The sequence below is a fragment of the Hippoglossus stenolepis genome, chromosome 1, assembly GCF_022539355.2.
Source record: "Hippoglossus stenolepis isolate QCI-W04-F060 chromosome 1, HSTE1.2, whole genome shotgun sequence".
NCBI lineage: Eukaryota > Metazoa > Chordata > Actinopteri > Pleuronectiformes > Pleuronectidae > Hippoglossus > Hippoglossus stenolepis.
The window spans coordinates 27,740,906-27,757,899 of NC_061483.1; the positions used below are offsets into that span (position 1 = coordinate 27,740,906).

General features: G+C 39.7%; 1 protein-coding gene across 4 annotated transcripts in view; it reads left to right on the top strand.

The window, feature by feature from the left end:
* Window positions 1-16,994, top strand: part of mtss1lb (MTSS I-BAR domain containing 2b) — a 71,295-nt gene that overhangs the window by 8,462 nt on the left and 45,839 nt on the right. For all 4 annotated transcript variants that reach the window (XM_035162443.2, XM_035162707.2, XM_035162616.2 and 1 more), the window contains exons 2-3: window positions 12,960-13,021; window positions 13,666-13,739. In XM_035162443.2, coding sequence (XP_035018334.1) covers window positions 12,960-13,021; window positions 13,666-13,739 — 136 coding nt within the window. The remainder of the gene's footprint in view (window positions 1-12,959; window positions 13,022-13,665; window positions 13,740-16,994) is intronic.

A 16,994-nucleotide genomic window follows, 5' to 3' on the forward strand; every position in this document is an offset into this window, starting at 1 on the left:
AATCAATATTCTCTTGTTCATTTCAGAAAGAAGCTACTGAAAGAAAACAGGTTCTCTTCATGCTCTATATATCACATCTTCATTTTAGAAAGATGTGCCTGTGTTCGATTTCAACTCAGAGTTGTGTGGGCTTGCACAGTTGTCGTATCAGACTGTGGACTGTTAATGTATTAGTATATGTGAATCAATGCCTGTTGTGTCTTTCATGCTGGAAGCTCCAGTATTGAGTTGAATGGTGCAGCTGCAGAGAAATGTAGAGGAGAAAAATTACAATGAAGCTTCTGCCTTCAGCCATAAAGAAACTCCGCCCCCTCCTGTCAATCAGCACTACATCTAATGGCATGCTCTAGTACTGCGGAGCCCCGCCTTGCTCCCTGTCAGGTCTTTAAATAGCTTTACATTAGAACATGTTGGGTGGACAACCCAAGAACGAACGAAATTTACACATTATGCCGCTTTGCAATAGAAAGTTCATATTACACTGGTTTCCTTGAATTGTTTTGACCAACATTGTGCTTGGTGCTAGTATTGCTGGAGAAAGCAGAGATTTATACAGCTATACATCTCTGACCTAATGCCGTGGCTCTATGGTGATATGGCAGGCATCTTTATCCTGTGGTAAAGAAAACCGTTTTGTAGAAGGTTTGCGACTTGAACCATTTCTGAACTGATACTAGCACTAGCCCAGAACTAGGTTGATGTTGGTGGAAAGGGGGAACGTGGGTTTGTCCCTATGAGCAACTCTCAAAGTGGACAATGTTATTTGATCTATTAGTAATACTAGAATAGTACTCAGTAGATCAGATACCTTCGCCAAGGCCCAACAGTTCACTTAAATTCCACGCCAAATCTGTCATGTTCTTTTGGCTACATATAAACTGTTGATTCCCTACTGAATCCGCATTATCTTAGCTACACATCGGTGGTAGTTACAGGTTTGTAGCTATATTTGTCACCATATAGCGACTGAAGAAATCCTACAGTCCTATGAAACCACATGTAAACCTGTGAGATCTGGATTTTTGTTTCTACCCCGAACTAAATTGCACAAACTCATAGATATTAGTCCCCTAAATATGCTGGGTTTTATAAATCATGATCCATGAAGGATGTCCTGGGAATGTTATAGACAGTGTAAAGGGATCAGCCCCTTTGTTTAGATCTGTGCCAAAATTGAATGGGTTCCTTCTTGGCCCATATCCTTCTCTTCCACCAAGTCTCGTGGAAATTTGTGCAGTAGTTTTATCAAATCCCGCTGAAAAACAAACAGACAGGGGGGAAAATGTTACCTCCTTGGTGGAGATAATAACACAAAAAGATTCAGCTTTAATTTTAATAGCAAAGCCACAACTACTGCAAAATTAGGCTCAGATAATGTTGTAGTGATTTTGAACCAAATCTATTCACAGGCTTCAGTTTTTAGGACACATCCACACAATCTAATCTGTTTGGTTATCATCAGACTCAAGGTAGTCTGCTCCTTATCTCTGCACACATATCTCTAAGTGTGGAGGGTCACAGTAGCAGTTGCTGTCACTTACACTAAGTGGTCTGACGGACGCATCTCCAGCGTGCATCAACAGCCCTTCCACACGATTGGTGCAGTCGTGTGGAGCAGTGGTCATCCCAGTGACTTTCACCCCAGTGAAGAAGAGGGCAGACACAGCTTAGTGGCATCTTCATAGCTTTAAGAGCCTGGATGATTGATGGCTGGTTAGGTACATACCATCCAATGAGAGCTAATATCGATGGACCTGCCTCTGTCTTGGCTTACATAATGTTGCTTCCTGTCCCGTGTGTAAATCTCCCTCTCTACATTTTGTGCTTCATTCCTGATCTCTGCTTTGGCCTGACAGCTACAGTATAAAAAGGGGAACTCCACATTAACACCAGTTTACTTAGCATCATGGGAATTTCACAGTCTACTGCTTTTGGAGCTAGTTACTTACTAGAGACTAAAGTGAGGTTATCATGGCCTCTTCTGCTTTGCTTTAGCTCACAGATTTTTTTCTCTTTTTTATTTGTTTTACTCCAATTTGCCAATTTAATAGAAGTAATGCTGTATTGGTGCCCACTATGACAAATCAGTTTGGATGGCTCATAATCCAATGAAACTTCCCCCCCTTCATGTAGAGTTTTTCTTTGTGCATTTGTTTTTATTGCTTTTACATGGCTTGTTTATAGCTGTATTTCAAACTAATGCAAGTATCTGTCTTTCCTTCATATTTCTTATCCTTCATCCCATCACACATAAGCTTGCAATTAAACAGCTGACTATGTGTGTACATTTATGGCAGCCTTTGTCTGGCAAATTGCATGACATTCAAAATTTTTGTTTCAGCCAAAAATATTTCAGTGATGGTTGTTTATGGGCCCAGTTTGTATGGCATTAACATGCACCTTGAGTGATCTGATTACAAGCGGAGACCTTGTAGACTATGTCCACACTCATACGTTCTGGTTTTTAAATGCTGTTTTAACCAAACTCTGTTCAGATTAGTGTTCCATATCAGACACTAGAAGGGCGCTCCAAGAGAACATACCTCCGCGCATGTCGAAGAAGTGTTTCCCAATAACTATCCAGTCTGTGGCGGCCCACCATAGTTTAATCCCCGTGATACCACCATATATTGAATGAATTCTGGGGGAAGCAGAATTCCCATTGAAACAAAATTCCTGGATCTGCAAATTTATTTGGATCCAAACTAAAGTGTGTGTGTCATCTGCCGGAAATTAAAGAAGAAGAATTAAATACAATACAAACATGATCTATTCCTTACGTGTTCCAGGTAAACTAAATTGCCCAAATACCTTTGACACACTTGTAATATATCTCTATCGGCTTTCTGAACTCTTCATATCTTATGATAAAGCCAGTTGACACCATTTGAGAACTGACTGAATGAGAATGAAGATGTCAGTTGAGTGGTTGATCCTTCAATGTGGCTTGGGACACATTTGTGTACACACAGATAAAAGAATGTGGCCATAGACCACCTAGAATCCAAGACCACGTGGAAGGTTGTCTGTGTGATCAGGTCTCAATGACTGTTGTTGCATTCACAAATGTACTTTTTGACTTGTGATCGGATCACTCAAGGTGCTTGTTAATGTCAGGTATGAAAAGAGCCTGTGATCTCTGGACTTCCATCACAAAGACACAACAACACACAGATGGTTTCCTCTTTCCCCTCATCACTGTGTTTAGATTGGAATTAGCTGCTGCACTCCATCAATTATGCAGCAAGGCAGTCTCTGTCTCCTCATCTGCATGCTAATCCCTCTGCTTCTGAAACAAAGTGCCAGCCTGTGTGCTGGGAGAGGTGATTTACTCAGCATGGTGGAGGAAATCATGACTCCACGTATCTTCCTATACTGCATTATGCTTTTTGTCAACAACAAACAGATATCAAATCAATACATGTTAGAATTGCCTTCTTTCTCCCTTATTTGTTCATTTTGCTGTTCGGCAAGTGCTTGAAATTTAAACTATAAAATAGCTGCAGCTGTGGCTCATAAGGTTGAGCGGGTCGTCCACTAATTGTAACATAGAAAATCGAAGGCTTGTTCAATCCCAGGCTCCACAAGTCTGTATGTTGAAGTGTCCTAGGCCAAGATACTGAGCCCCAAACTGCCCCTGATATACAAATGGTATGTGTAAAAGATGTGCGATATAAATCTGGGTGTGAATGGGTGAATGTGATTTGTATTGTAAAGCACTTTGAGTGGTTAAAGAGAAGAACAGTGCTATATAAATGTAGTCAATTTACCATTTAGCACTTGACCATCACAAAAATGATTCATATGATTCTTTTTAATGGTTATGGTTTGTTTCTACACAGGAGAGTAGTGGTAGTTGGTTATGGTCAGGGAAAGATTGAGGTTAATTCTAGTTTCTAGCAGTGTTTTATTGCAGAGTAGGAAACCAAGTTGTTAAAACAATTAAAATATGATACATTTAAAAAACAAGGTGTGGCTATTATTTACGCCACCATTATGTGCACAATTGCTCATGGGAGACGATGCATCAGTGAAGTTATTTCACATCAACAATTTCCCAGCACAACCCTGTATAGTTACTTGCTTTGTTGGCCCACCACTCAACCCAACCTCCCCATTACAGGTTTTAATATTGCTATCATTTTATGCTACGTTTGCATTCTGCTCTAAATAACTAATGATGTCAACTGTTAATATTGTAAGGTATCTACCTTAGTAATTCAAGACCCTTTGTTACCAGTGCAGTTTCTATAGAGTTTGACCAGGCACCTCGATCATGTGTGATGGCCACTGCTTGTTTTACCTTTATAAGTGAATTAGGTCTGGGCAATATGGCCACAAATTATATCAAGATAAAAATGTTAATATCAGTTGATATTGATAATTATAACAATGACTGTCACATTCATCTTTCTTTCTAAGTTTAAAGTCTAATTTTATCTCCTAAGTAAAGGTTTTGGTTTTAAACTCTTCCGTATGAGCTTCAACTTTAACTTCAACTTCAATTTTATTGTCCCAGAGTGGAAATTTGTTTTGCAGCCAGGCAAAAGAAGAAAAACTCACAGGAAACACGGCCACACAGACACGGTACGAGAAGGAAAAACATTAAAATACATAAATACATACATCAAATCACAACAGAAAACCGAGAGCTTGCAAAACAACAAAAAAATCATAATTAAAACCAAAAATAGTCATCAGTCATCAGGAGGGAACAGGAAATGTCTATAGGTCATAATTAGAATTTAACAGTTTAATGGTTATACTTGACAAAAAGCTAAATATTTTACACATATAAGGTTGATGTGTTATACCTCCTCACTGTGCTTACACAATGCTTAAGCATTATATCGATACATATTGGACTTAGGCTATTTTGCTAGTGATAGTTAGATTGTAATAATTGTTGATATTGATTTTAGCCCAGCCCTAAGCCTACAATTACGTTTCAGAAAAATGTAATGAAATCAATTAAATTTTTAATGAAGTAATAGGAATGATTTCCTCGGTGGTATTAATTGGTTAGAATAAGACCAAGCTCAGTTTTAGAATAATCACAATGATCGATATTCAGTCCCTTTGTGTGTTTAAAAGAAGGACAGAGAGCTCTACCTGTGTAAGTGAATCTGAATCACTGTAATGGTGCAGACAAAAGAGCCCACCATTCTGACTGGGGACTGATAATATACAGCATTTCTTCTCTGTGGGTTATGTATCCTTCCCCAACCTTGATAAAAACGTGTTTGATCCTCCTATTTTCGATTATGTACATGAAACACTGTGAAATTAGCCTCTTTTGTTTGGTGCTTGCATTGCTTTTTTAACATGTGAATTGGCTCGATTGTACAACAAAAAAAATCTGGATAATCCTTACATCCCCCCTCTGCCTGCCTCCACCCGCTCTCTCTCTCCCTCTGTCTCTCCTGCTGGATTTCCTCTGTTTTTCTGTCTTGCTGTGGGGGGAAACAAAGGGAACAAAAGAGCGAGAGGAGACAGTAAGCTTCTCATCCACTGTAGTGAGTGGTGGAGTGGAGCTGTCAGTGGACTGCTGGGCAGACTGGGTACACTGGTGTTGCTGTGAGAACTAGGCCAGAGGACTGTTGACTGAACCACAGAGTCCAGGGTCCTGACCAGATGAAATGGAGGATTACTGAGAGAAAGAATTTAAATGGAAAAGAGACAAGAAAATAGTCAATATAATGCTCTGTATCAGGAATGAGGGATCATTAGTGGAGGATAGAGGAATATACGAGGGTCCCAGTACACTGTTGGATTTAAAACAGGAATCAAGTTGAGGGTAAAGTGCAGTTTACCTACTTTTTTTTACGCACACGTCTTTTACGCACACAAAAAGAGTCATAACTCATTTATATTAGGAAACACAATTGTCATACATGTGATTGTAGAGTCCATGAAAACTGATATATAAAAATTGGAAGGGCACTCAATAGATAGCATACCTCCACCAGGGCCCAACAGTCCCCTAGTGAAATTCAATCTATCTTGATTTTCAGATCTGCATCAAATTCCGCACACTCATAAATATCACATCCTGAATATACCTGATTTTATTCTTAAAGATCCATGCATTGTTCTCTGAGAAATCGATGATGATATTGTATAGTGTGCAAGTATGTGCATGTGGACCCTGTGACGTTTGACCTGACATGTGACATGTGACTGTCATTTGCATGCACACGTGACACCCTATGTCACAATGTTAAAGAACGTTATCAACATCTGCACCTGACCAAAGTTTAGTGTTAATCCGTCCAGTAGTATTTGCCTAATCCTGTTAGCGAACAGACAGACATACAGGCAGACCCACACGAAAACATAGCCTCTTTGGCGGCGGTAAAGACCTTATATCCATATGACTTCAGATCATTCTCATAATCATTATGCTTAGATGTTTTCTAATGTGTTAGAAATGTGTTCTTAGATGTGTTCTATAAGTTATGGTTGTTGTCTGCACATCCTTGGTTACAGAACAAACAGAAACTAATGTCTGTCCACTTTTCCCTACATAGTCTGTCTGCAAAGACTACTATGTACTTAGTCTTGTATACTAATCTCTGATTGGTCGACTGTTTCTCCAACTGTCAGTCAAAAAGGCTCAACATCATACCTTATTTAAGTGAACAAATCTGAGGGCCTTGTGCATTGAGTACAATGACATTTACTACTTGACATTTACTCACACTTACTCATTGCCCATCACCAACAAACAAGCCACATGTTGCAGTTTGAATTCATTTACATTTGAAAAAATACTGTCTCAGCATCAGTTTGATATGAACTGCATTGTAGGCTGCTTTCAAGAGATTTGATGTTCTTCATAGCAAATGAATACAGGCGGCAGCTGTACAGTTTGCCACATACAGTGTTTATCCTGACAGACGCAGCAACAGAGGAAAGAGGAAGGAACTGAGGGTGTAAAGGAAGAAGGACAGGAGAAATATAAAGGTCTAAAGAATAAAAGGGAAAATACTGTACCTCTCTTTTTATCCCATAAATAGAATAAAAAACACTGTGATTGCATAACCGTGCATCAATACATTAGAATCTGAAAGTAATTTGGAAAACAGGGAGGGAAGAAAGCTGCGATAAATCTTTAATTTAGCTTTGTTTACACTGGAATAAATCAGTTCATCTGCATCTGTATATTTATGTGTGTGCGTGCATGTGTGTGAATGAGAGGTAATCATGCGTGCCCTGCTGAGTTTTTCTGTGACACAGGAAGTGGTGATGTAATAGTGCACAATCCAAAAGCTTTTTCACACACTCACTGTCTCCCGCTCTGCGTCTCTCACATGCTGATGTATTTGCCCCTCGGCCACCGTGATATTTGAAGTCACACAGTCATATGAGAGCAGTGGTTATGGTTTTCTGGTCTTTGAGCTCCCTGGTTGAGACAAACAGACACAGACACATTTATGCAGCTTGCAGGCTCAGGCTGATTTCAAAGGATTCCTTATATCACATGCCACAGATCTTTGTACAGACAGCCTCTCTTTAATTCAGTGCAGATCAAGGGGCTGAGGACCTCTGGCCTGTGGGACATATATGAGGCAATTCATAATAAAGAAAAAAAAAATGAATACAAAATAATATTCATAAATACAGAGAAAAAATCCCATTACATTAATAAAGTTTATTCAATTTGATTAAATAAAGTAACACAAAGTTGTAACTAACATGTTCCTCTTGGTCAGGGTGAAGGAAACATATACTGAAAATAAAGATGTGTGTATTTTCACAATGTAACGTACGTATCAATAAATTCAATTCCATTACACCTCAGAGCTCGGCCCTCGCAATGACATCATGCCCGAATCACCCAAGTTGATAGTGGCCAGTTAGCCAGTTAGCCATTGTTAGCAAAAACAGTTAATATTAACGCATAACGCGGCATTTTACACATACTAACAACCTAGTAAAACATTCAGAGACAGTAATTGACAGTACTATGTGTACGACACATTTAATAACAGAAGTGATACTAAACAGTAGAAACTACAGCTTTCACTGCTGTTGATATACGGAGGGGCCATCTTGGATTTTGAAGGCGGGGGTGGTGATGTTTCTCCGACCATTCGACTTGACGGCGTGCTCCAGTAGCAAACTTCTGACTCAGGGGTTGGAAATTCTGAGCTTCAAGGTTTAATGGAACACGGCATAACAAAGCAATCCCTCTTTTGAACTTATGACTGCTCGCTTTGGTTGTTTTCTACTGTTTCTTTTCAGGATCCTAATCTACATGTCCAGTACTACTCAGGTCATATGCGGCCCGAAGCTGAATGCTGGAGCTGGGAACTCTCTCCAATACAGCGACTCCTCTTTTGTTAGCATTGGTGCACATTTTCCACAGCTGCATCACCAGTAGCCCTGGCACGAGGCAGCTCTGCACCGCTGTCCTCTCTGCAGTGTATTCCGCTGCCCCCACCCCCGTCGATCCAACGGTACAAAAAATGTGGAAGTGCATAAATGACAAAAAAAAAATCTGGTAGAGTTTTGGCAACAAAAGATTGACTATATCTCGGTCCAGGCAACACAATGGAAATTTAAACATTGCACATCTTCATATATGATCAATAATTATACAAAGCGGGTTGAAAATGATGGTTAACTTATGCTCTATAGTGGAGCAACCACGGGTCCTTAGCGTGTGTCTGAACAGTGAAACATATAAACATATAAAAAAGTATATAAAAATATAAAAAAAGATAATTCTATTTTAATACATCAATTCTAAACAGTGTAATTGAACATAAAAAATGAATCATAACCCTGGTTAGTGTTATGTGAGTCAAAGACTCCTCCTTGTACCTTTCACATTCATCCTACACCTTCATGAACATCCTTCATTATGTACAATGATGAGAGGTAAAATAAGAAGGACTGGTGGAAGACGAAGTAATGATTCTCTTAAGTTCACACATCCCACACATGCTTGGTGTGAACACAGGAGTTACATTGGATCGGGGCTGCCCGGGGTCCCTGCCCTGTTTGGTCTCACTCAAATGTGCCCTGATTCTCCGTCTTCCCTGCATGCTTCTCTACACACACACACACACACACACACACACACACACACACACACACACACACAATCAGAGCTGAGGTGCTTCGTTGGACACAGTGAACCAGGAGCAGTGACGCTAACTTAAGGTGATGGCTACCATGCTTGTCACTGTCAGAGCAGTAAGAGGCCAATAAAATACTTTATCTCAGCAACTTCTTACCAATAATCACGACTCTTTGCTGTCCTGGCTCCTAAATGGTGGAACGAGCTCCCCATTGACATCAGGACAGCACAAAGTCTACACATCTTCTGCCGCAAACTAAAAACACATCTCTTCCGACTATATCTTGAATAAAAAATAAATAATAGTATTAATAATAATGAAAAGATAAATAATGTAGTGCTTTAGTAGCACTTATATGGCACTTACATGTAACACTTTGTAGTTTGGCTTTCTTGAAGAAAATTGTACTTTCTTGATTCTTGTTCTGGGTTTGTACCCTCATTGTTGAATGCACTTATTGTAAGTCGCTTTGGATAAAAGCATCAGCTAAATGAAATGTAACGTAATGTAAAGAAAACCAGTATTTACTTCGGCCACCTCGTTGCTCTTCAGAGTTATGCAGGACTTAACTAAACCAATTTCCACAAAACTTGGAGGGATGGGAATACGTTAAATTTAGGTGCCGATGCAGATTATGGGACAGATTTTTTTTCACACAGTTCGGCTTCGTCTCCCATCATATTTTATACATTCTCAGTGTTCTGATGAAGACAATTTCGAATTGTGATGGAGAAACTAAAATGAGAGCAGTCTGTCTGCAGTCTTACTGATAATGTTAGTTTGCTCTGAATCTGGTAATATAATGTAAATGTTCTGTATATAACGCTTTAGTCTTGATGACCATTAAAGTTTTTTTTTGGCATTCACCCACCCACACACATTCATACAGTGCATCTATCGTGTGCAGAATTTTCTCTATGAGAAGGGGCAATTTTGGGGTGCAGCATCTTGCCTAAGGACATTTTGGCATGCAGAATGGGGAAGACTGGGATCGAACTGCCAACCTTCTGGTTAGAGGGGCGACCCCCTCTTGCCTCTGAGCCTCTTTTATTGTCTAAGACAAACCAGTTTATAGTGACTCTGCTGTTGTAAACATTAAATTATGTTATAAAAATGCAATATGATGTGATGGATTTTTCAACAGTGACATATATATGATCTATAGGGTTTGTGGTTTATCTAGTCACTGAGAGTGTACATGTTAACTATCTTAAACCTATCGTCTGTATGGGTGCATCCATTGGCCGTTTGGGGTGAATGAACACAGTTTGCACAAATGTTAATAAACCAAGGTGAAAATGAGTCTCACTTTCTGCATAATAACGCCCGGAGGCTTGTTGGAAATGATCTTTGTTAACGACGGTTAAAAATAGATTAATTAATAAAGAATATTAGTTAAGCAATAATATATTTCATTTATTAGTAAATTAAGTTTCCTAATGAGGTGGTGCACAAAAGGTTCTGGGTTCGGATTCTGCTTCGGGTCTTTCTTTGTTAGCTTATCTCTCCATTCTCATCTTGTGCCTCTGCTCAGTTCTTTGGAGTTACTTGAATTTGTTTGAGTTTGGATTTTTTTGTTTACCTGCCTGCCACCTGGAATATCTGTAATCCTTTATATTTACATTAGATTATCTTCATCATACATACCTGCCTTGTGGAGTGTCTACATCTTGGGTCTTAAAACCCTCAACCCCAACACACACACACACACACACACACACTCAATCATCTCTTGGTCACTTGCCACCAGACTCGGTAACTGGATTGAAATGCTGGAATTATGATAATGAGGTTGAAGCATGCTCATCTGTTTATGTATGAGTGTGTGTGTGTGTGTGTGTGTGCAAGGAGTAGGCGTCACTTCACTTTATCTCCCATCCACACTACTTAAGCTCCGTAGGGCACTTCAAACAGCCTGCAAGGGGAGGGATCTGTGTGAGTGTATGTGTGTGTGTGTGTGTGTGTGTGTGTGTGCGTGTGCGTGTGGGATGGAGGATGGTGAAGGGGTTACAATTTGGTACCATTGGGAAATAGGACTCTGATTTCAGACCAAATTAAGCCACATCAAACAGGCCAGATCAAAGAGAATACAGCCTCGACTGTCTGTGCCAGTCTGACATCATGACAGGATGCCCCACCCCTCGACACACACACACACTCCTTTTCCTTCCCACTGCCCTAACTCACTAAAATTGTTCTCCACTATTTACTGTGTTTTTACATCAGTTACTTTAAAAATATTTTTCTGAGGTTATTTGAACCTCATAATGAAATAAACTCAAAAAAACAAAATATAACACACACATACATACACATGCACACACACACACACACACACACACACACACACAATTTGCAAGTATTTATCAGGGTTATAGGTTAACCTGGATCAAGTATAATGTAATAATGTGCTGAGGGAGGCTGGGGGTTGTGTGATAGAGCAGTCAGTCTGGAGGAGCTGTGGGAGGATGGGGGAGCAGCATCCATTAGAGACTCAGCTTTAGGTTTGAATTGTGTTAGCAAGGCTGCACCAGTTAACTCCTTTGATGCTGCCTGATGTCAGTAGCTGTCAAACGTGTGTGTGTGTGTGTGTGTGTGTGTGTGTGGATAGATGGAGTCGAAGGAGAGGAGGGGTGGCTGCTGTTTTTGGTGGAGATTCTTGGAGCAAAGTGTGTGATCTGAAGAACAGTCTGTATTAAGCTGTTTTGCCACCTAAACTATTAACAATTACTTATTCAGCACACTTCTTTACTTAAAAAGAAGAGTCACCAAAATGAATGTACAGTATCAAAAGTAGTACTACTCATTACTCAGAATAATCTCTATGTCGATTATGCTGTTACCAATAATGATGCCTTAAATTGTAAACAGCATTCAAATGATGCAGACAATTATCAACAGGTTAAAACCCAAATGTATTCAATTTAAATTATAACTAAACTGACAAAAGCAGCAAACCAGTAAATATATTAATCAACTAATCAAATGACTGTTTATATTACTTGGGGGCAGTTAAATTTCAATCATACTTTTTAAGCTGATCATACATTTTGTACGTAAAATCAGGCAAGAAACTTATAGCTTAAGCTGTCATACCAATGTAGAAGCAAAATACATACTCTATGTCTGCATTTCATGTCAGTAAATCTTTTTGTACGGTGAAAGTTAAACTTCATTTATATACATCAACAAAGCAAGGGAGATAGTTATATATTCATAGTGATAGAGGGTGAAAAGAGAAACTTTCATATGTAATTAACCAAAAGGGACAAAATTGTTTTAGATACAGTTTTACTGCCAATGCAGAATAACAACAGTGCTCATATTAACCATAATTCAGTTTGGTGATAGTGAAGTGAAATGTAAACAAATGAAGCGATGAAACTATTAAAAAAACAAAAATGTGTGCAATATGCATCTTTTGAGAACATCTACCTCAGACCTTTAGGGTGGCTGTGGCTCATTGGTCAGAACGATTGTCCCCGACCAGAAGGTCGGCGACTCGATCCCAGTCTTCCCTAGTCCGCATGCGGAGGTGTCCTTTGGCAAGATACTGAACCCAAAATGTCCCTTTCTCATAGAGAAAGTGCTGCACATAGATGCACTTTTATGAATGTGTGTGTGAATGGGTGAATGTAAAACCTGCACTGTAAAGTGCTTTGAGTGGTCATCAGGACTAGAAGAGTGCTTTATAAATAAAGACCATTTACCATTTGACAAAATGTAATTCAAAGAGGTGTCATTTTAGTTGGCTGAAAAAAACCATAGCACAGACTTCCTGTTTCTATCCTTCCTCTGGCACTCACTGTAAAGTGTATGATGTATATGAACATTTTATTTTAACATGTCTTGTTGTCTGTGTGTTGCCAGTGCTCCTATCCTGTGTGGGAGGACTTCAGCGCCAAGGCCACCAAGCTGCATTCTCAGCTCCGGTAAGTTTCTCTGACAACTAAATGAAACGACCACCAAGGCTCAACAGTCCCCTTTAACTCAGTCAAATCAAGTTACATTAATTCCACACACTTGCAGATTCGAGTCCCTCGTCAAGATCGCTGCATTATTCCCTATGAAATCAGTAAAAAAAATCCTGAAAAGGATCCGTGCCAAATGTTAACAGGTTCTTTCTGTTCCCATGTGTCATCAATCCATTCTGTTGTTTTAACTTAATCCTGCCAACAACAGACACCAAAACATCCTCTTTGGCAGATGTTATCAACAGTAATGTGCATAAAAGAGTCAAACTTTCTCTTGATTCTTACCAAACATTACATATTTAAATTGTGTTATAATTCTGGCATAAATGCTCGCCATTGACATTACATTTTTTTTTTTTTTACAAAAAGCTTAAACATAAGGAATAGTTGTGTGAAGGAAGTAACCGCCCATACATACTATATATGTTTATAATATCTACTGCTTTCAAATTCATTTGCCCGAATCAGCAATGCCATTATTACAAAACCCGGGCAAAACCTAAACACTAAATATGCAGAATAAGCTAAAGCAGGTGCTCGTTACATGAAGTTTAGTCATAATTCCATTTATCTAAAGTAATTATAATTTTCTGTTCATGTAGAACCACTGTTCTGGCTGCTGTGGCCTTCCTGGATGCCTTTCAGAAGGTGGCAGACATGGCGACCAACACCAGAGGTATGATAACCGCTGTGTATTTGTGGATGGTGTGTGTGTGGATGTGTGTGTATGTGTATAACCAGGTAGCAGCTCAGTTATAGCTGTATGCATTGGTATGTGTTGTGTCATGCTCCTCCGAAGTGCCCTCAACATGAGAGTGCTATTTGGGGTCTTATTATGTTGTTGAGATATTATCAGGTGGCCTGCTTAGTTCTCCTTGGATTGATGAAAGGGTTTCCAGCGGCGAAACATTTAAAGCTACATTTTGTCACACACTTCAAAGCTGTTGCTTTGAAGCTGCTGTGTGTTGATAGTCTGTCTTATCTTTCAATCTGACAACGTATGAAGCCTAAAGACCCTGTGGTTTGTCTTTTCATTTCACCTGCATGGAAAAGCTGCTAAAACTTGAAACCAGTAAAACATTAGCAGTGTTTTTTTACCTATACTACCTGGAAATGTTTATCCCAGGAACTTTTTCCATGGAACTAAAAGTTTCCAGGAGACAGTTGTTTGCCTGTGTTTCCATTAGGCAAATTTGACTCCTGATGTTTAAACAACCGACAGCTATAACAAGCGGTTCCACTCCAGTCCACCAGGTGGTGTTTAGCTGAAGACTATCCAACAAGGGGGATGCTATATAAATCGAGCAACACTAGCAACAGTAAACATGGGGGAGTTCAAATCATGCTCCTGTTGATTGTGATTTACTGCTTTGCAAATGGGATGATTGAAATACGCTTGGAAAGAGATGAGCACTAGCATATTTGAATCAGCTGAAATGCTTGATTTTAAGTAACAAAACAGATTTTACAATTTATGGCGGGGATTAATCAGCTGAAATAAAGCACTGGAAAACTAAACCAATCAGGAATCTTCAGCACTGCTCGTCCCACGTCAAGGTGCTACCCACAAACCAGGGACCTTTTTAGCTAAAAATATTCCTCCAAAGCTTAATTTGGACCCTGTTCCCTGTGGTAGAAAGACAAACGCTAATAGTTCCTCGGGAAAGTTCCTAGGAAATGTTCCTGGACAAAGTTCCTTAATGGAAACACGTGGTTTATTAAACATTACTTAGATTGAAACAAGATTACTGACTTTGCTTAGAAAGTGGTTTGAGCAACTTGGGACCAATTCGTTTTCAAGGCTTCATCGCTCGAGAATCCAACAAATTCTACACAAACAAAAAAATGGGAATAAATTACAAATTTAAGATCAAATAAACAACGGAAATAGCTCTGTGCTCAGTAACACATACGCGAATGCAGGCACATGATAATCTCCTGCCCAGGTGAATTACGTATCACCGCTTGCTGAATGTGCAGGATGTGTTATTGATACACACTCCAATAACTTACGTTCAATGCCGGTCTCCCAAACCTTAACAAAACCAAAGCCAATGACAGCCAAGTGGGGTCAACCACACAAACGTTGTTGCTGTTGGTTAAGGCTGTGAAGTCGTCAGCCAAAGTTCACCAAAGCTGAACTCCACGCAAAGCCACAGTGTGAATTTGCTTAGCCACATGAATCAAATTTTGTATTCTCAGAACTGAAGTCACTTGCATGATAATGAAGAGCAAAGAAAAAGGAACTGGGGTGACAGACATAAGTTAAAACATTTGAAACGTGTATAACACTATACTGAAACGTATGGTGTTATGCACCAGTTTGCAAGGGACTAAAGGAATGTTTGACTAGTTGGGCTACTGTTTAGAGGTGATTGTAAAATGATTATTGGTCTATAAGTGATGGCATCAGCAACTCATGTACCACAACCTTTACCGACTTTGTTGTGGCGTCTTTGTTCCAACTTTACTTTAACTGTCTTTTGTCAATTTTTCTGATTATTTTGACACCACATTACTGCGCAATTAATCTCTGTGCCCGGCAAACAGCAGGTATTTTAAACAGTATTAAAACTTTGTGTAAAGTCTTTGTTAGCATTACATGCTGCTAGCTGCTGCTTCTCATTGGACTTGCCACGTTAGCAATCCACAGCCACAGGTAAGGACAACCATGTGGTAAAACAGTGCTAAAAATGTCACCAAAATTGTACCTATAAACATTCTGGTTTCCAGCAAGTTTCTCCATTTCCAGTTACTGGCAATGTCTGTAATTAAGCTATTACACTGTGGCAATGTGCTTTATCACCTCTTGCTTTACACGCATCCTCGGTTGTTTCTGAATGGGAAACCCATCTTTTGCAAAGGCTGTTGAGACTGTTTTGATGTTTTCAACAAAGCTCAACATGGTGTTTTTCACCCCCAAAGCTCCATTCAGCCAAGAGAGCTCACTGAACTCTATTGAATTATGGTCAATGGATTGTTTTTTTCATGTTTTTTGGCTTGACACTCTTGACAGGCTTGATATTCTGTGTGTAGGCTTAAAGCTTGCCGCTAGTTTTCATAGCATGTGGGCTGAGAGCTGAGAAGGTCAGACAAACACTCACCACCCACTGAAACCCATCGTTATACTGCGGTACTACTGAGGGAAACTAGAAAGTCAACTGAGGCTGTTGTAGCACACTAGTGCAGCTGCCAGACAGTGTGTGTGTGTGTGTGTGTGTGTGTGTGTGTGTGTGTGTGTGTGTGTGTGTGTGTGTGTGTGTGTGTGTGTGTGTGTGTGTGTGTGTGTGTGTGTGTGTGTGTGTGTGTGTGTGTGTGTGTGTGTGGCCCCAGGTGGGATTCTATAGAGGAGGATAGAGGAAGCAGCTCGTGTTGCTTTTATAGGCCAGACAGGAAATGACCAAGCTCAGTCAGCTCATTACACATGCCGCTAAGGCTGCCACACACACAAACACACACAAATGAGAGAGAGGCAAAAATATAACAAACGATGTTGGCAATTAGATGCAGACTGTGCATCAGAGGCTCTTTGTACTTTCTCTACTGTTGAGTCATTCCTGTTGGAGTCCATTTGTCAGATCGCTTCACAATTGCTGCTCTTTCACAGTTTGTGATGTTCTCTAATAGATTTGTTAAATGGATGGCAGCAGGAGACGGCACTTATAATGATGCTCTCTGTCTCTTGCTACATCAATGTGCCACTTTATTATATAATGTGTGTGTGTGTGTGTGAATCAAACCCAAATGGGTACTGATGATCCTTTGCTCTACCCTTGTACCAACACTCTCATTTATGAGCCTGTATGTTAATGGACTGTGTTTGCTTTCTGCTGTTCAAGTGTTATGTGAGCCAACACTTTGTGAAATGTATGTTTTTATTTGCTGGTGAAAATCAAAAAATATTCAGGATATAGAAGAAATGTGGAGTTCA